General features: G+C 52.3%; 2 protein-coding genes across 2 annotated transcripts in view; both read left to right on the forward strand.

Annotated features, from left to right (window-relative positions):
* LOC114688528 (carcinoembryonic antigen-related cell adhesion molecule 1-like) overlaps positions 1-16,770 on the forward strand; it is an 875,221-nt gene that overhangs the window by 583,491 nt on the left and 274,960 nt on the right. The gene's annotated exons all lie outside the window — the stretch shown is intronic.
* Positions 1-16,770, forward strand: part of Grik5 (glutamate ionotropic receptor kainate type subunit 5) — a 63,224-nt gene that overhangs the window by 12,630 nt on the left and 33,824 nt on the right. Inside the window, exons 9-12 of the mRNA XM_028860002.2 lie at positions 338-490; positions 878-982; positions 1,087-1,194; positions 13,178-13,381. Coding sequence (XP_028715835.1) covers positions 338-490; positions 878-982; positions 1,087-1,194; positions 13,178-13,381 — 570 coding nt within the window. The remainder of the gene's footprint in view (positions 1-337; positions 491-877; positions 983-1,086; positions 1,195-13,177; positions 13,382-16,770) is intronic.

Raw genomic sequence — 16,770 nt, forward strand, 5'->3', positions numbered from 1 at the left:
CAGCCTCAGCTATATATTGAATTCCAGGCCAGCCTGGGCTACATGAGACCCCGTCTTATAAAAACCAAAACAACAATAACAACAGAATAACAGACTCTCAGAAATGATCTTCTCCAAATAGACATGCTGCGTGTAGCCCCACCAAAGTACAAGGCAGTACATTTCCCCACTGTCACTCATGTCCCCAGAAAGACACCACAGTCCGTCCCGGCCGGCACCCCCACACACATCAGTTTCCCACACCTGCAAAGACAGGCACCTGAGGGTTGGGGCGACTCCACGGGGACCTTGGGGGGCTGACACTTTCTCGCCCTGTCTCGCCTCCCGCTACACTCAGCTCTCTGCAGCTCTGATGTTTGACGCCGTGCACGTGGTGGTGAGCGCTGTCCGAGAGCTGAACCGAAGCCAGGAGATTGGCGTCAAGCCACTGGCCTGTACTTCGGCCAACATTTGGCCCCATGGGACCAGCCTCATGAACTACCTGCGCATGGTGAGCCAGGAGCAAGGGGGCACCTTAGAGGTGGGGAGCAGCGGCCGCCTCAGGCAGGGGCAATGACTGTGTCTACCCTGCCCACCCTCTGCCTTCTCCCTATCCTGACTCTCCACTCCCCGGGCCTCCTCCTCATTCCTGTGTCCTGTCTGTCCGTGCCGCTCTCCCTGTTGGGGTTACGTCCCTTTTTGGGCCTTGTTCCTTTGCATTCCTTCTCTTGCCTATGTGCCGTGCTGTCTTTGATCTCGCCCCCTCCGTTCCCTTCACCTGTCTCTGCGCCTTTCTGTACGGCGTTGTCGGCATCTGTCTGTCTCATCCCTGCCTGGCCTTTCCGCCTGTCCCTGGGCCCTGCCTCCCATCCCTCTGCCCCGCCTCCCGCCCTGCTAGGTAGAGTATGACGGGCTGACCGGGCGGGTTGAGTTCAACAGCAAAGGTCAGAGGACCAACTACACGCTGCGCATCCTGGAGAAGTCCCGCCAGGGCCACCGTGAGGTAAGCAGGCCCAGGGTGACACCAGCGCCCTGCTGGGATGCGGCCCATAAGGCTTCCAAGAATATGAACAGAGTGTGTGCTGATGATGTCTCCTCTGTCCCCAGATAGGGGTGTGGTACTCTAACAGGACCCTGGCCATGAACGCCACTACCCTGGACATCAACCTGTCACAGACTCTAGCCAACAAGACACTAGTGGTCACGACTATCCTGGTGAGTGACCCAAATGGGGCGGGGAGCAGTAGGTGGAGAGACCCTGGTGCTGGATCTTCCCTGAACATCTTCGAAGGCTGTCATAACCCCTCGGGATGGGGAGGAGTCCCTCAGGTGGTACAGGGCAGTGTACCGTGTAACCGGGGGGCGGGGCGCAGTGTCCCGTGCACTCAGCAACCTCAGACTATGACCAAGGTGTCACCATTGCAGCCACAGCCGGAGCAGGGGAGGGCACAGGCTCTGCAGTGGGGACCAGGTTCTGTGATAGGTTCTTTTCACCGCCGTTGCTGGAACGAATATTTTGTCACACTTGCCAATCGAATGCGTCCATAGACGCCAGCTTGTTGGGTGTCCACCTTGAAAATGTGGGAACCGAGGGTCAGAGAGGTGAAGTAACAGCAAGTGTGTGGCAGAGCCGGGACTGGAAGCCTCGTCTCTAAGGCTGGAGTCCGAGTCATAAACGGTGTGCTTTGAAGCTCCAGCCCTTGACCCTGAGCACCAAGCAAGGAGACCACGCAGTGTCAGGGAGCTCGCGAGGGGCTGGGATCTATCTCCATGGGTAGAGTGCTTGCCTAGCATGTGCGAGGCCTTGGGGTCAGTCCCCTTCACCACAGGTCCCGCTCTCAGGAGGTGGGGACAGGAGAATCAGGAGTTCGAGGCCAGCCTGGGCTACATAAAATCCTGCCTCCAAAAACAAAACAAAACAAAAAGTCTCTTGGGACCCACTGTGCACTAGACCTTTCCTAGGCGTCATTTTTGATCTCACAGCTGCTCCATGATGGAGTGGTTTTGTTTTCCTGCCAGCACTGTAGGACACAGGGGGTTACACACAGAGCCTGGTGGGCAGGAGCTTTCCTGAGCAGCTGGGACTGGGGGCTGGACAAGCCAGGTGGCTTCGCTCTCCTCAGCAGCCAAGTCCATGGCCTGCAGCCTGCCCTGTCCACATGCTCAGCAGCACTTAGCTGGTCAGCTAATCTCTGTGACAGAGCAGCTCAGAGGGTCTCCAGCGGGTGTTAGGAGCCCTCGTTAGCAGCCAGGCCCTGGGAACTTCTGCCCTAAAGCAGACCTCAAATACCCCTGGACAAGAGCCAGCGAGACAGTTGTAGAGGGACAGATGGCTTGCAGACGGGAAACCAGACACCTCCTAATGGCCACACTGAGGGCCCTTGAGGCCTGGTCAGTGGGGGGTTGTGGGCACGTATGTGTACACTGTGCTCCATCCCCAATACATCCTGGAATCGAAAGAGATGAGGCCTCGGAGGGGAGCAGAGCTAGAGGTCAGCGGGGAGGATTTCAGGAGAGTCCCCGAGGCCTGAGAACCAATACTATTCTTGATCCATGAACTCCATTCTTTTCCTCAATTCCTTAAATATTTGCTGTAGCTGCTGTGTCCCTGGCCAGGCCCCAGTTCTAGAGACACAGAAACGAGTCAACAGGTGCCTTTAGGGGGGAGTGGGGGCGGGGAGGTGATGTCCCCGTGATGGAGGGGACACGCTGACACCAGGACACGCATTCCAAACCAGGTCACGAGGGGTTCCCAGAGATAAAGACTGACAAAGAGGCTGGACGAAGGGCTTCCAGATGAGGTACAGGAGGGCAGAGAACATATGGGCAGCAGGGCCATTCAGATGTCTGTTTAGATGAACATCCTCAATGCGTGTAGCTGGACACATCCCATCGGTTCATCGACATTTTCTATTTTATTTATTGTATTTTATTATTGAGACAGTGCCTCCCTATGTAGCCCTGGCTGCCCTGGAACTCTATGTAAACCAGGATGACCTCGAATTTACAGAGGTCCACCTGCCCCTGCCTCCCAACTTCTGGGATTAAAGGCACACTGCACCACCACCATGCCCAGCCAGATGCCTGGAGCATGCATCCCTAGTGAACATGGCTGTCAGCAGTCCTGTGGCCGAGCACAATGCCCAGCCTTCAGTTTTCAGAGCCCTGAGCTCAGCACCTTCGTGGAAGCTGCTCTCAGATGAGACGGAGGTAGGGGAAGGTTCCGGGACATTTGAAGACGGCCTAACCAGAAGGTGTCAGAGCTGATCTGAGGTAACAGAATCCATGTGCTTGTGCTTGGTGCCACACTGAGTCACTTTCTGCATCTTCCTGCACGCAGGGCTGTATTGTGGACTTGGCACTGCCATCCACACCCGCGTGACCTGAGTGCCACTCTCTTCTGTGCTCCTGGCTCCTTTACAGGGAGGGGGAAAGGACTGGAGAGATGGCTCAGTGGTTAGGAGCACTGGCTGCTCTTCCAAGGATCTGGGTTCAGTAGTGGTTAACAACGGTCGGTAACTCCAGCTCCCAGGGCTCCGATGCTCGTTTCTGGCCTCCAAAGGGACTGCTAAGTGCAGTACACAGACATACATGCAGGCAAGACACCCATACACGGAAAACAATAACATTAAATTTGAAAGTGAAGGGATAAGCTAAGTGTGGTGGCACACGCCTTTAATCCCAGCACTGGGGAGACAGAGGCAGGTGGATCTCTGTGAGTTCAAGGCCAGCCTGGGCTACAGAGTGAGATCCAAGACAGCCAGGGCTACATAGAAAAAGTCTGTCTCAATAAAAACAAACAATAACAACAAAAAGTGAGAGGATAAAGTACTCCGAACAGAGAACAGGGTTTGGATTAGGTCAGGATCCCATAAATTGCATTCCAAGTATTCATGCACATGGATTTGGATCCTAGCTCCATAAAAAGCAAACAGCTTGTCAGGAATGCTCTAGAACCTTCCCTATTTTATATTTTTGTTTTTACTTTCAAGAGGCCATCTGTCCCTATCTTGTCTTTTGCTGGGGATCAAACTCAAGGGCTCCTCACTGGGGGATTCTAGGCAGGGGCTCTACCACTGAACCACACTCCAGCCCCTCACTGGGGGATTCTAGGCAGGGGCTCTACCACTAAGCCACACCCCCAGCCCCTCACTGGGGGATTCTAGGCAGGGGCTCCACCACTGAGCCACACCCCAGCCCCTCACTGGGGGATTCTAGGCAGGGGCTCTACCACTGAGCCACACCCCAGCCCCTCACTGGGGGATTCTAGGCAGGGGCTCTACCACTGAGCCACACCCCAGTCCCTCACTGGGGGATTCTAGGCAGGGGCTCTAACACTGAGTCACACCCCAGCCCCTCACTGGGGGATTCTAGGCAGGGGCTCTACCACTGAACCACACTCCAGCCCCTCACTGGGGGATTCTAGGCAGGGGCTCCACCACTGAGCCACACCCCAGCCCCTCACTGGGGGATTCTGGGTGGTGTTCTACCACTGATATGTACCCTCAACTTCAAGAGAATTTTAAAAAAGTGTTACATACACATACATACACTTGTGGCTTGCACAAATTATAAACATTGTTTCTCTGAATTTTCACAAGCTAAACACACTTACATAACCAGCTCCCTATCCTGAAACAGTCCCTTCCAGTCACTAACCTGCACACCTTCGTACATACAAATCACGTTCGTTCTGTTGTGTGGTGTCACACCTGACACCTTCTGCCCGATAGCTTTATCAGAGCCACATGGTTGTGCAGAGTTTAGTCTCGTGACAGTTTTCGCACCCATCAAATAGAGATGGGCGTTGGATCTTGTTGTTATGAGTCATGGCACCAAGAACGTTGTTTCCTATGACTTTCATGACCTTGTTTTGACGTTTCTATGGGTGCGTTCTGAGGATTGGGGCTGCTGGGTCGCCCTGTGTCTGAGCTTTAGCAGAGGAATTTGCCAAAATGGCTGCCTCCCTTCCCTTCTCCGCACAGTGTGTTCCATCACTCTCCATTTTCCCTGGTGACAGTGCATAAAGGTGCTGCCACCGCCAATGGCAGCATGGTGCCTTTTGTTTGTGTCTGACCACCTTTGTGTGTCAACTGGCCGTTTGAAAAGGTCCTCTTTTGGGGTGTTTTTGAGAAGTTGGAGCTTAGCAAGTGGGTGCACAGCTGTGATCCCAGAATTGAGAGGTGGAAGCAGGATAATTTGGGGTTCCAGGCCAGCCTGGGCATCATAGAGAGACCCCATCAGAAAAAAAACAAAAAACAAAAAACAAAAAACCCCAAGGACTGGGGATGTGGCTCAGTGGTCAAGCATCTGCCTTGTGTGTGTAATGCCCTGGGTTCAATTCCAGTACTTTGCCAAAAGTGGGGGTGGGGGGAGTGATAATGACCTTTTCCTTAATTTTGGAATTACTCACTTTCTGGATACATTGGATACATGCCCTTTGCCTGAAACCATGTATCACAGATATCTTCCTGCCCTCTGTGAGTCACCTGGCCTTTTTTTTTTTTTTAAGTTTTTGTTTTGTTTTGTTTTTTAATTTTATGTACATGGGTGTTGTGCCTACATGTATGTCTGTGTGAGGGTGTCAGGTTCCCTGGAACTGGAGTTAAGGACAGTTGTGAGTCACCATGTGGGTGCTGGAAATTGAACCCAGGTCCTCTGGAAGAGCAGCCAGTGCTCTTCTTAACCACTGAGCCATCTCTCCAGACCCTAAAATGATTTATTTACTATGTTTAAATTTCATTTTACTTTTATTATTTTATGTGTGCCTTAGTTAGGTTTCTGTGGTAAAAAACAAAAACAAAAACACCTTGATCAAGAGCAACATGGGGAAGAAAGGGTTTAATCTTATAGCTTGTTGTCCATCATGCAGGGGAGTGAGACAAGAATCTGGAGGCAGGAACTGATAGAGGTCGTGGGAGGTCACTGCTTAGTGGCTTGCTCTCCATGGCCTATTTAGCATGTTTTCTTATAATGCCTGGGATCTCCAGCCCAGGGATGGCCCCACCCGCAGTGAGCTGAGTCTTCCTACACCAATCGCTAATTAAGAAAATGCCCTATAAGCTTGCCTACAACCCAGTTTAATGGAAGACATTTTCTCAGTTGAGGTTCCCTCCCTCCCAAATGATTCTGGCTTCTGTCGAGTTGACATGAAAACCAGTCAGCACCGGGTGTGTATGAGTATCTTGTCCGCATGCATGTCTGCGTACCAAGTGCTTGTCTGATTCCCGACGACGACGAGGCTAGACTAGGGTGTCAGAACCTCCGAGACCGGAGCTGTGGGTAGTTGGGAGCTGCCGCGTGGGGCTGAGAATCAAACTCGGGCCTCTGAAAGAGCAGCACAGAGCGAGCGATGGCTTCAGCCCTGCCTTTTCATTCTTAGTTGTATCTTCTGAGAAAAAGATCTCAAGCTGGGCCAGCAAGATAGCTAAAACAGCTCAGCAAGTAAAGCACGTGCCATGCAAGCCTGATGACCAGAGTTCAATCCCCAGAACCCACCAAAGGGGAAAGGGAAGGGCCGGCTCCAAAACTGCCCTCTGACCTCCATAGGTGCACGTCATACACACACACACACACACACACACACACACACACACACACACACACACACACACACTAGCAGTTAATAATAATAATAATAAATTAAAGGCTTGAAGCCAGGACCGAGACCCCAGCCACTCTGAAGTGACTACAGAGTAAATTCAAGGCCAGCCTGAGCAACTTAGACCCTGTCTCAGAGTAAAAGAGTAACATGAGGTTTTGCAGCCAACTCACCGGTAGTGTTTGCCTGGCACATACGAGACATGAGACCCCGTGATTCCAGTGATTCCATTTATTTATCGACCTTTGTGTAGATGTGTGTGTCTCTATGTGTCTGTGTGTTTCTGTCTATCTGTGTGTGTGTATGTGTGTGTGTGTGTCTGTGTGTCTGTGCACATGCATATGTGTACAACTTACTAGAGTTGGTTTTCTCTCTCCACCATGTGGGTCCCCGGGATGGAACTCAGGTCTTTAGGCTTGGTGGCAAGTGCCTTTACTCACTGAGCCCTCTCACTAGCCCCCTTGAACCAGTTCGAATGTTTCTTTAATGTTTCCATGTGTGGAGCTCAGGGGATAACTTTTTGAGAACTGATTTTCTCCTCTCATCTTGTTTTGAGGCAGGGTCTCTCCTGTTTCTGTTGCTGTTCTGTGTCGCTAGCCTGTGAGCTTCTAGTCAGGTCTGCCTCTGGTCCACTCCTGCTGTAGGGGTGCTGAGATACATCTGGCTGTTTGTGTTGTTATTGTTTTTGAGACAGGGCTCCTCTGTGTAGCCCTGGCTGTCCTGGAACTCACTCTGTAGACCAGGCTGGCCTGGAACTTACAGAGATCCACCTGCCTCTGCCTCCCAAGGATTAAAGGCAGGTGCTACCACGCTGGCCACATCTGGCTTTTTATATGGGTTCTTGCTTTTCCCTCTAAGCCATCTTGCCAGCCCCTCTGTCTTATTTTATTTTTATTTCATTCCTGGAGGGCAAAAGGGCTCCAGTATGTGTGTTTGCTCACAGGGATTCGATAGTGCCGTTGTGGAGGTTGAGTCTCTCCTTGCTAGCCCTCTATCTTGTTTTGAAAAAGCTCTCTCTCTCTCTCTCTCTCTCTCTCTCTCTCTCTCTCTCTCTCTCTCTCTCACACACACACACACACACACACACACACACACACCTTTCATCCTCTCCCCCATCTCCCTCTCACTCTCCAGTGTAGAACTTGCTGTTTTGCTAGATTGGCCACAGAGACCTCGCCCTGACCCCTGGTCTGCCATCTCTACCCGCCACACTCTCCTTGCTCTGGGCTTACAAATGTCTAATGCCACTTCTGGGTTTACATGGATGCATGCTAAGGATCCACACTTGCACCGTGGGCCCTTTACCCATTGGAGCCACCACCCAGCCAACTGTTGGATGTTCCTTTTTACCATGGCTCCACCCGCTTTAGTCCTTTGCAGTATGGTGGAGCACACCTGTAATCCCAGAACAGGGCAGGAGTTAAAGGCACAGCACGAGGTCTTACCTTAAACATTGTTTAGGGGACAGAAGATAATTCAAACCAATGGGAAAAAAAATAGGACTTCCATAAAGAGTTAATAAGGAGAGAGAGAGAGAGAGAGAGAGAGAGAGAGAGAGAGAGAGAGAGAGAGAGTCTGCGGTGGGGCGGGGGTTTCCTCACATCTTTAAGCTCCGCATTCAGGAGGCAAAGGCAGGTGGATCTCTGTGAATCTGAGGTCAGCCTCGTCTATACAGCGAGTTCCAGGCCAACCAGAACTGCAGAGTGAGAACCTGTCTCAAAACCAAACCAAACCCTAGAGTTAATAAGGACAAAATTAGCCTCCATCCCTCTCTGGCCCCTCATTTTTTTTTTTCTTTTCTCGGAGGCCAGCAGCCTTCCAGAAACGTCTATGTACAAGCACATCCCAGCTCTTTCTTTCACAGAGAATAGCACATTGTACAGGTTGTTCTGTAGCTAGTGGGTTTTCCCTCTTAATATATCTTACAGACCTTGCTATTTTAGTAGTTGCCTGGGATCCTTTTATGACACTGATGATCTCTCTAACTTGTTCCAAATTAGATCTTTGTTCCCACCCTGAGCCCTGGTGCAGTCTTTGCTCTTGGACCTGTGTTTCTTCGCATAGATGCGCATCCATTCTTAGGACTGGGCTCCAAAGCATCCTTAGCCTGTGCCAGCACTGGGCTTCTCAGACAGTAGTGTCTTGAAAGAGCCTCCTTGAGAATCACTGGGAGGATCAAAGGTTCAAGGCCAGCCTGGGCTACCGAGTGACTTCAAGGACAGCCTGGGCTACAATTTAGTGAGACTCTCTGTCTCAAACAAAAACCAACAAACAAAGAGTACTGGAGGCATTGCTCAGTGGGAATCTTGGGTTCAATCCTTAATATGGGAAGAGAAGGAGGGGGGTCGGGAAGAAAGGGAGCTTTGGCCCTTTCGTTGAATGCCAGGGCTGTAAGTTGAAGTCCCGTGTCCTGACTGTTGCCCCCAGTTCTGTGCTAGGCTTCCTTTTTCGTCACCTCTATAAGCTCAGACTGCTGGAGACAGACCCCGAGCCCAGGGCCCTCACTCTTTGATTTGGAGGTGGGCTTGTCGCATGGGAAGAAACAGGGCTTGGATGTGCGCAGTCTTGGCTTGGTCTCAGACCTATGCTCTCTCTCCTCTTTGCTCTGATTTGGCTGGCAGCCTTGGCCTGGACGCCTTACCCCTAACCTGTGTCCTGCTCTGTGTTCTGACCTGGCAGGAGAATCCCAGCCCCAGCAGAGGCTCTTGTCTCTGATTCTCCAGCTCCCCCGGTCCGTCCGGCTCTCCCACGTCCACTCCCCCACTCTGTCCACTTGAGCTCTGTCTGGCATAGGCTTAAAGAGCAGAGGTTTGAGCCTTCGGGGTCACACTGACTTACGACTCTGCTCCTCCGGCCCTCCGTGTCCTCAGCTGTAAGACAGAGGTAATAATACCACCCTCCCACACTGACAGAGCTGTCACACTCTAAGCCCACAAGAAACACTAGCGGCCGCCGCTATTATTAGTATTATCTCACATTCCCATCCCCGCTTCCACAATTTTGGATTTGGAGAGGCAGCTTGGGAAGGAGAGAAGCCCCAGCTCCCTCCATCCTGTTGTCCCTCAGCTTTGTTTGGTCTGAGAGCACAAGGGCCCGTGGTTTATGTAACCTGGCCTTGTGGGAAGAGTGGCTGTCTATGGCTTTTTGACAACTTCCCCCAAAACTCAAGAGGCTAAAACTGTTACTTCCCATGATTCTGTGCGTTGATTGGTGGCTCTCATCTTGCCACCCTGGGGCTCACTGGCTACATACACCTAGTAGGCAAGAAGTGTGAAAAGCCCAGAATATCCATGGGTGCTCCTTTTAGCTTCCAATCCCTGGTGCACTTGTCTTCCTGCGGGCTGACCTGGGCTTACTTACATGGAGGTCTCAGAATTGCTCTTAAGGCTGAGGCTCTAGAATTCGGCCGGCTTGATTTCTACCTCATCTGGTCAAGGCAAGTCATAAAGCCAGCTACCACAAGAAGGGAGAGAGTGGCCTCCACCTGCTGATGGAAGAGGCAGCAGAGTAGGGCAGCTGATTCTGCTACCTGCCCTCTCTGAACTCCAGTACATGTGCATAAAAAACAAGCGCAGGCCTTTCATCCCAGCTATTTGGGACACTGAGGCGGGAGAATCAAGGCTCCTCTGGTCTGAAGTATGACTTCAAGATCAGCCTGAGCAAGTTACCGAGGCCCTGTTTTAAGATGAAAACTTAAAAAGAGGGCTGACTGTAGCTCAGCAGTAGAGAGCTTGTCTAGAATCCCCCAGTGAGGGGCTGGGGGTGTGGCTCAGTGGTAGAGCCCCTGCCTAGAATCCCCCAGTGAGGGGCTGGGTGTGTGGCTCAGTGGTAGAGCACCCGCCTAGAATCCCCCAGTGAGGGGCTTGGGGGTGTGGCTCAGTGGTAGAGCCCCTGCCTAGAATCCCCCAGTGAGGGGCTGGGGGTGTGGCTCAGTGGTAGAACCCCTGCCTAGAATCCCCTAGTGAGGGGCTGGGGGCGTGGCTTAGGGTAGAGCACTTGCCTAGCATGCCCAGGCCCTGGATTCGATCCCCAGCTTTGCAAAGAAAAAGAAAAAGTCTAAAAATACTCCCTTTATTATAGACTTCTGTGAGGATTTAAAGCCAAATGATCTGGGGCCAGCGAGAGGAGTCAGCAGCCAAAGGGGCTTGCTGTAAAGCCCTATGACCTTTGATCCCTGGAACCTATGTGAAGGTGAAAGGAGAGAACAGACTCCATAGAGTTGTCCTCTGACCTACATGTGTGCTATGGCGTGCATGTCCTCCTCCATTGAGTGTGCGCGCACATACGCACACACACACACACACACACACACACACACACACACACACACATCCTCGAACTCACAGAGATCCACCTGCCTCTGCCTCCCAAGTGCTGGGATTAAAGGTGTGCGTCACCACTGCCTGACTAATGATAAATAATTTCTTCAAGTCAAGTGATCTAAAGAATACACACAGGACAGGGAAGGAGGGAAGGGTCTATCTCATGGTAAACATCATAGATGTTATTACCAAAGAGTTCTCTCCTGGGTGTTTTCTGAGTTCTAAATTCTTTTGTGTGAAGGGACACTGTCCTGCCACCCATTTAGACAATAGCCTCTGAGACAAATTACGTGTTTAATCCGATGGCCTCCAGACTTCCTCCATCTGCGGGTACTCCGGAAGGCGCTCTGCCTACATGCTTCTTTGTCATGCTGAGATCGGTAAAGTTTACTGTGACTCTCAAAAGTCAACTTCAGTGCAGCCACTGACGGTGACACCTGTGTCTATAATCCCAGCACTCGGAAAGCTGAGACAGGAGGATTGTGAGTTTGAGGTTCATTGTCTTTAATCCCAGTTCTCAGTTGGCAGAGGCAGGAGGATCTCTGTGAGGTTGAGGATAGCCTGGTCTACATAGTGAGTCCTTGTCTCAAAAGAACCAAGCCAAGCCAAGAGCACTGGCCGTTCTTGCAGAGGACCTGAGTTTGGTTGCCAGCACCCATGTGGTGTCACACATTCATCCCTAACTCCAGTTCCAGGGGATCCAATGCCCTTTTCTGACTTATTTAGGCTCCAGGCAAGTATGTGGTACACAGATGTACAGGCAGGCAAAACACCCATATGCATAAAATTTTTAAATCTTAAAACAACACCTACAAAAGACTATCCACATAGCAAAAGGCCAGAGATTTGCAAACTGGCAGGTGTGTTCATGTGGCCTTAAAAAAAAGAGAGAGAGAAAGAAAAAAGGTATTAGAATTTGAATGAGTTGCTAACATTCATAATCAAGGGATTTTACAAAACAATCCAGGCTTCCAAATTCTCTTGCAATTTCACCATCTGGTGTGTCTTGCCCGCCTGCCTCGTGGCAGCTCGGGCTGGAGTGAAATCCTGGTGAGGGATACTCTCATGGGGCCCATTGGCGGCTCACAAAGTTGGCTTAGTGATTCACTACTGGCTGTGCGTGGGGAAGAAAAGTGAAGAACTTGTAAGTTGAAACTACCCATGTATGTCTGGTGGGACTGGAGAGGGTCATGTGCGGACTTGTGCATGTGGTAAGGATGATTTGGGTAGGGTGTGTCCGAAGAGAATCTTGAAAACTCCACTCTAATTTGATGCCAGCCCAGCGTGAGCCCCCCTCAAACCCTCCCCCACTTTCTCCTAGGCATTCCGGCAGGAGCCCAGTGAACTTGGGCTTGGTCGTAGAGAGTCACATGTCTTCCTGTGGTCTGATAAGGGGGTGGCAGAGCCCATCTATGCATCCCCAAAGCCCCTCAGCTTTCAGGCCTGTTTTCCCGCTCATAGCATTTCTAAATGACGATGGTGTGCATTAGCCAGGTGTGGTCACACACACTCATAATCGGAGCCCTTGGGCAGAGGCAGGAGGATCAGAAGTTCAAGGTCACTCTTGTCTATACATTGGGTTCAGATATAGCCTGGGTAACATGAGACCAAGTCTTAAAAACTGACCAACAGGGCTAGGGAGAGGCTCAGTCTGGCTTGTAGTCCTAATGCCTGGGAGGCAGAGTCAGGCAGATCCCGGGTGTGTGTGTGTGGGGGGGGGGCTTGCTGGATAGTCTGCCCAGTTTACTCTACCTATTTTGGGCCAATGAGAGACACTGTCTCAAGAAAACAACAACAGCAGCAGCAAGGGAAAAAAGAAAAAGAAAAAACAAGGTGCGTGGGAGGGCTGGTGGCCCAGCAGTTTTGAGGGCAGGGTTTCAGTTCCCAGCACCTACATGGTGGCTCACAACCATCTGAGTTCCAGAGGCTCCAACACCACTTTCTTGCCTTTGCTGGCAGAGGCATGTACATGGTACACAGACACACATGGAGGCAAAACGTCATGCATATAAAATTAAAAAGAAGAAGAAAGAAAAGAAAAGAAGGAAAGATCAAGGCTCCCGAGGAATGACACCCAGAGTTTCCTCTGACCTCCTCACACACGTGTGCACTCACGTCACGTACACACAATAACAAACAAATAAAAACAGAAAAGGAAAAGACACGTGTAGGGGGCCTGTCATCCATCCCTCTTGGGTCCTGGGCCCTAGGATCCTTGACCGAGCCCCCAAGTTCTCAATCTCTGACCCCTGCTCTCTCTCTCTTGCCCATCCAGGAGAACCCGTACGTCATGCGCCGGCCCAACTTCCAGGCCTTGTCAGGGAACGAGCGCTTCGAGGGGTTCTGCGTGGACATGCTTCGGGAGCTGGCTGAGCTGCTGCGCTTCCGGTATCGCCTGCGGCTGGTGGAGGATGGACTGTACGGGGCGCCTGAGCCAAATGGCTCCTGGACAGGCATGGTTGGCGAGCTCATCAACCGGGTATGGCTGGCCGGGGCCTGGGGAAGGAGGAAGGGGAGGTGGGGCCAGATGAGCACAAAGCAAAAGAAATGGGCAAAAGGTTGATGGTGTGCTAGTTACCTTTGCCCCGTGTGTCTCGGGGCCAGGTAGGAGAAGCATGGCATTGTGTTACCGCCTGTGCTTTTGCCAGACGCTCCTCTTACGCTCAGAGGTTTGATGGGTGAATGACTGTGACGTGGGGTAGGAGTCAGGTAGGAGCCTGACGTCATCAAGAGAAGCTCCCGGTAGGAAGCAAGGCCAAGAGCGAGGACTGCTCTCTGCCCAGCACCATCGGGGAGGCCTGGCACACTTCAGACCCCAAGAGTTGTCTTCTGGGGCTGGGAATGTGGCCCAGTTGGTGGAGTGCGTGCATAGCGTGCACGAGGCCCCGGGTTCAATCCATATGAAGCAGGCGTGGTGGTGCGTGCCTGTAATCCCAGCGCTTGAGAGCTGGAGGCAGGAGCATTCAAGGTCATTCTTCGTTCCATTGCAAGTTTGAGGCCAGCCTGGGTTATGTCACCTGAGACCTTGTTGAAAAACCAACTAAACAGAAAAACAGCTGTCTGTTGACGCCCACCTTTCCTCAGTAGGTGTTTGTGGAGCACCTACTATGTGCCTTGCTCTGTGAGATCCAGTGAGCAGAGACCTTGCCCCCAAGAACTTAGAGTCTTGTTAGGGTCGAGGAAGCAAACAATCACAGTGGTTTCTGATGGAGAGACCCAGAGCAGACCCCTGACTCTAACTCAGTGCTCAGGGTCTCCCCAAAGAGATGCTGCTGCCTGAAGTGATGAGTCTGTGTGGGGGGGGAGCTGACAGGAAGTCAGGTTCTGGGGACACATCTGTCATCTGATCATATGGAAGGCCGAGAGGGAAGATCATAGGTTTAATGCTAACCCAGGCTGCAGAGCAAGACTCTGTCTCACAAAAACAAACAAACAAAACACCTCACAGTGGCACACACCTGTAATCACAGCAGACAGGGATCCGAGGCAGGAGGATTACCAATGCCAATCTCGTGGTGAGTTTCAGACCAGCCAGGGCTACACAATGAGACCCTGTCTCAAAAACCACCCCCCTCAAAAAAAGCAAAGGCATGAAGAAGTCGGGAGGTGAGGGAGGTACTGAGGAGCAAAGGGAACATCGCTTACAGAGGTGGAGCCCTCAGACTGATGCATTCTGGGTGAGCCAGCTGGGCCTGCCAGTGCGTGGGAAGTGCTTGGATGAAGGTAAGGAGGGAGGAGAGGCAGGCAGCGAGAGGTGGGAGGCAAGGGCACAGTGGAAAGCATATGCTGGAGTCAGACCAACCTGGACTGGAGTCCTTGGGTGGATCTTTTCTCTACTCTGAGCCCCACTTTCTTCCTTCCCTAAGACGGGGAAGACCCTGGACAGGTCTGTGGTGAGGGTCTCAGACAACACAGACCAGTTCATCGTGTGCCACTTGTCAGAAAACAGGAGACTGGAGTTTTCTTTCTCCATTTTTCACGTGTGTGCTCATGGATGCATGTTTTTGTATGTGTCTGGTCACACATGGGTGGCTATGGCTGGCTGTGCATGCACGTGTGTATGCACACGGAAGTCTCGGTAGCTCAAGCTGCTCCCCCACACACACACCCTCCCAAGACAGGGTTTCTTTGTGTAGCCCTGGCTGTCCTGGAACTCGCTCTGTAGACCAGGCTGGCCTCAAACTCACAGAGATCCACCTGCCTCTGCCTCCCAAGTGCTGGGTTAAAGGCGTGCGCCAGGCTGCCCTTTAACTCAGTTTGTAGCTGAAGATGACCCTGAACGTCCTGCCTCCACCTCCCAAGTGCCAGCATTCACTGGCATTCGCCACTATGCCCAGTTTATGGGAGATGCTGGGGACTGAACCCAGGGCTTTGTGCCTGCTAGACAAACACTATCAACTGAGACACATCCCCAGCCCCTTGCAGGTTTTGTTTTTTATTCCAGAGAAAACCAGGTAGGCAAACGGAGAGAGGCAAGGCTATGCAAAATAGGTGTGTGGACAGAGCAGGAGACTGCAGTGAGGTCAGCCTTGACATTGGACTCGCCTAGGCTCACCCTCCTGTCTCTCCCGAGAGAGAGAACTGACTACTGTGGAGCCTCTGAATGTCATCCAGATAGACACTAGCAGGGCACTTTGTTAGACAAGGACATTTATCCCTCAGGGCACTGACTTTCTAAAGTTATTTGAACGGCAGAACTTTTCCTCCCATTGATAGCCTCTTCAGAAGCCCAGACAAGCAGAGCTGCTGGGGGAGGCAGAGGCGGGGGCCTGAGGCCCGGCTGCTCGGTCCCCCGACTCCAGCCCGCAGGCAAGCCCCAAGGCACGGTCCCCTGAGGCCGCCAGCTGGTTTGAAGGCGTCTACCCCCGAGAGTGGGTGTTAAGACTCTCGTCCCTGGAAAGGGGGCCTGAGCAGAGAGGAGGAGGCCCAAAGCTGGTGGTGGTCCTGTACCTACCCCAGGTTCGGACCTCATAGGAGCTGGTTGTCCCTTTCCACCACGTGGGCTCTGGGGCAAGTTAGGAATTCAGGCTTTACCCACGGAGCCATCTCACTGGCCCCAGGCAGATCTTCCTTCATCTTGGTGGCTCTGGCCTCACCAGGTGAGCACAAAGATTTGGTGTCTGAGATCACAGTACCTGGTTATGGCACAGCTGGGTCCTTTCCAGTCTTGCTTCTGCTGTGATTGCCCGTGTGGCCCGCAGCGTGGCCGTGAGCAGCAGATGAATAAATCTATGTAAAAGACTTGGGGCAAGGCCTGGTAGGCAGAGGTGCCACCCGCCTGTGACCTGTCCTGTGGCTGTTCTTACCCCTCCCGGCGTGCTCAGTCCACGCATGCGTTCATCCATTTGCCAGCCAGCTGGTATTTATCGAGCACCTACTGTGCGCCAGGCTCTCTGCTTTGCCCTGGAATAACCAAGGCAGTCCCGGCCTTGCCCTGAGTGGGCGGGTCAAAGAGTGTGAACCGTAGCAGATCAGGCTGGCTCCAGTGGGAGAGTATAGGCCAGCCTGAGGACCAGAGTAAAGACTGTGGAGGGTCTGGTGGGCCAGCGGTCGGAGTGTAGTAGAGACCAGGGGAGGAAGGACTTGGTAAACTCAGGCGGAGGGGTGGGGGTCCGGGGAGAATGTAACGGCTTCTCCCTGTGTCTGGCTGGGGCAGCTGTCGACATTTACAGAGAGAACAGTGGAGGCGAATCAGGCTGGGAGCACAAAGAGACTGAGACTGGGTCCCGCTGAGTCTGGGCCGCCTGCTGTGGCGTGGCCAGGCTTGCAGAGCCACGTGGGAGTCCTTACCACATCACCCAACAGCAGTAACTGCCCCTGGTTGACTTCACACCATCTGCTGGCAACTTTCCAGTTGTTACTTAACTC

Source organism: Peromyscus leucopus, chromosome 1 (genome assembly GCF_004664715.2).
Source record: "Peromyscus leucopus breed LL Stock chromosome 1, UCI_PerLeu_2.1, whole genome shotgun sequence".
NCBI classification, from domain to species: Eukaryota; Metazoa; Chordata; class Mammalia; order Rodentia; family Cricetidae; genus Peromyscus; species Peromyscus leucopus.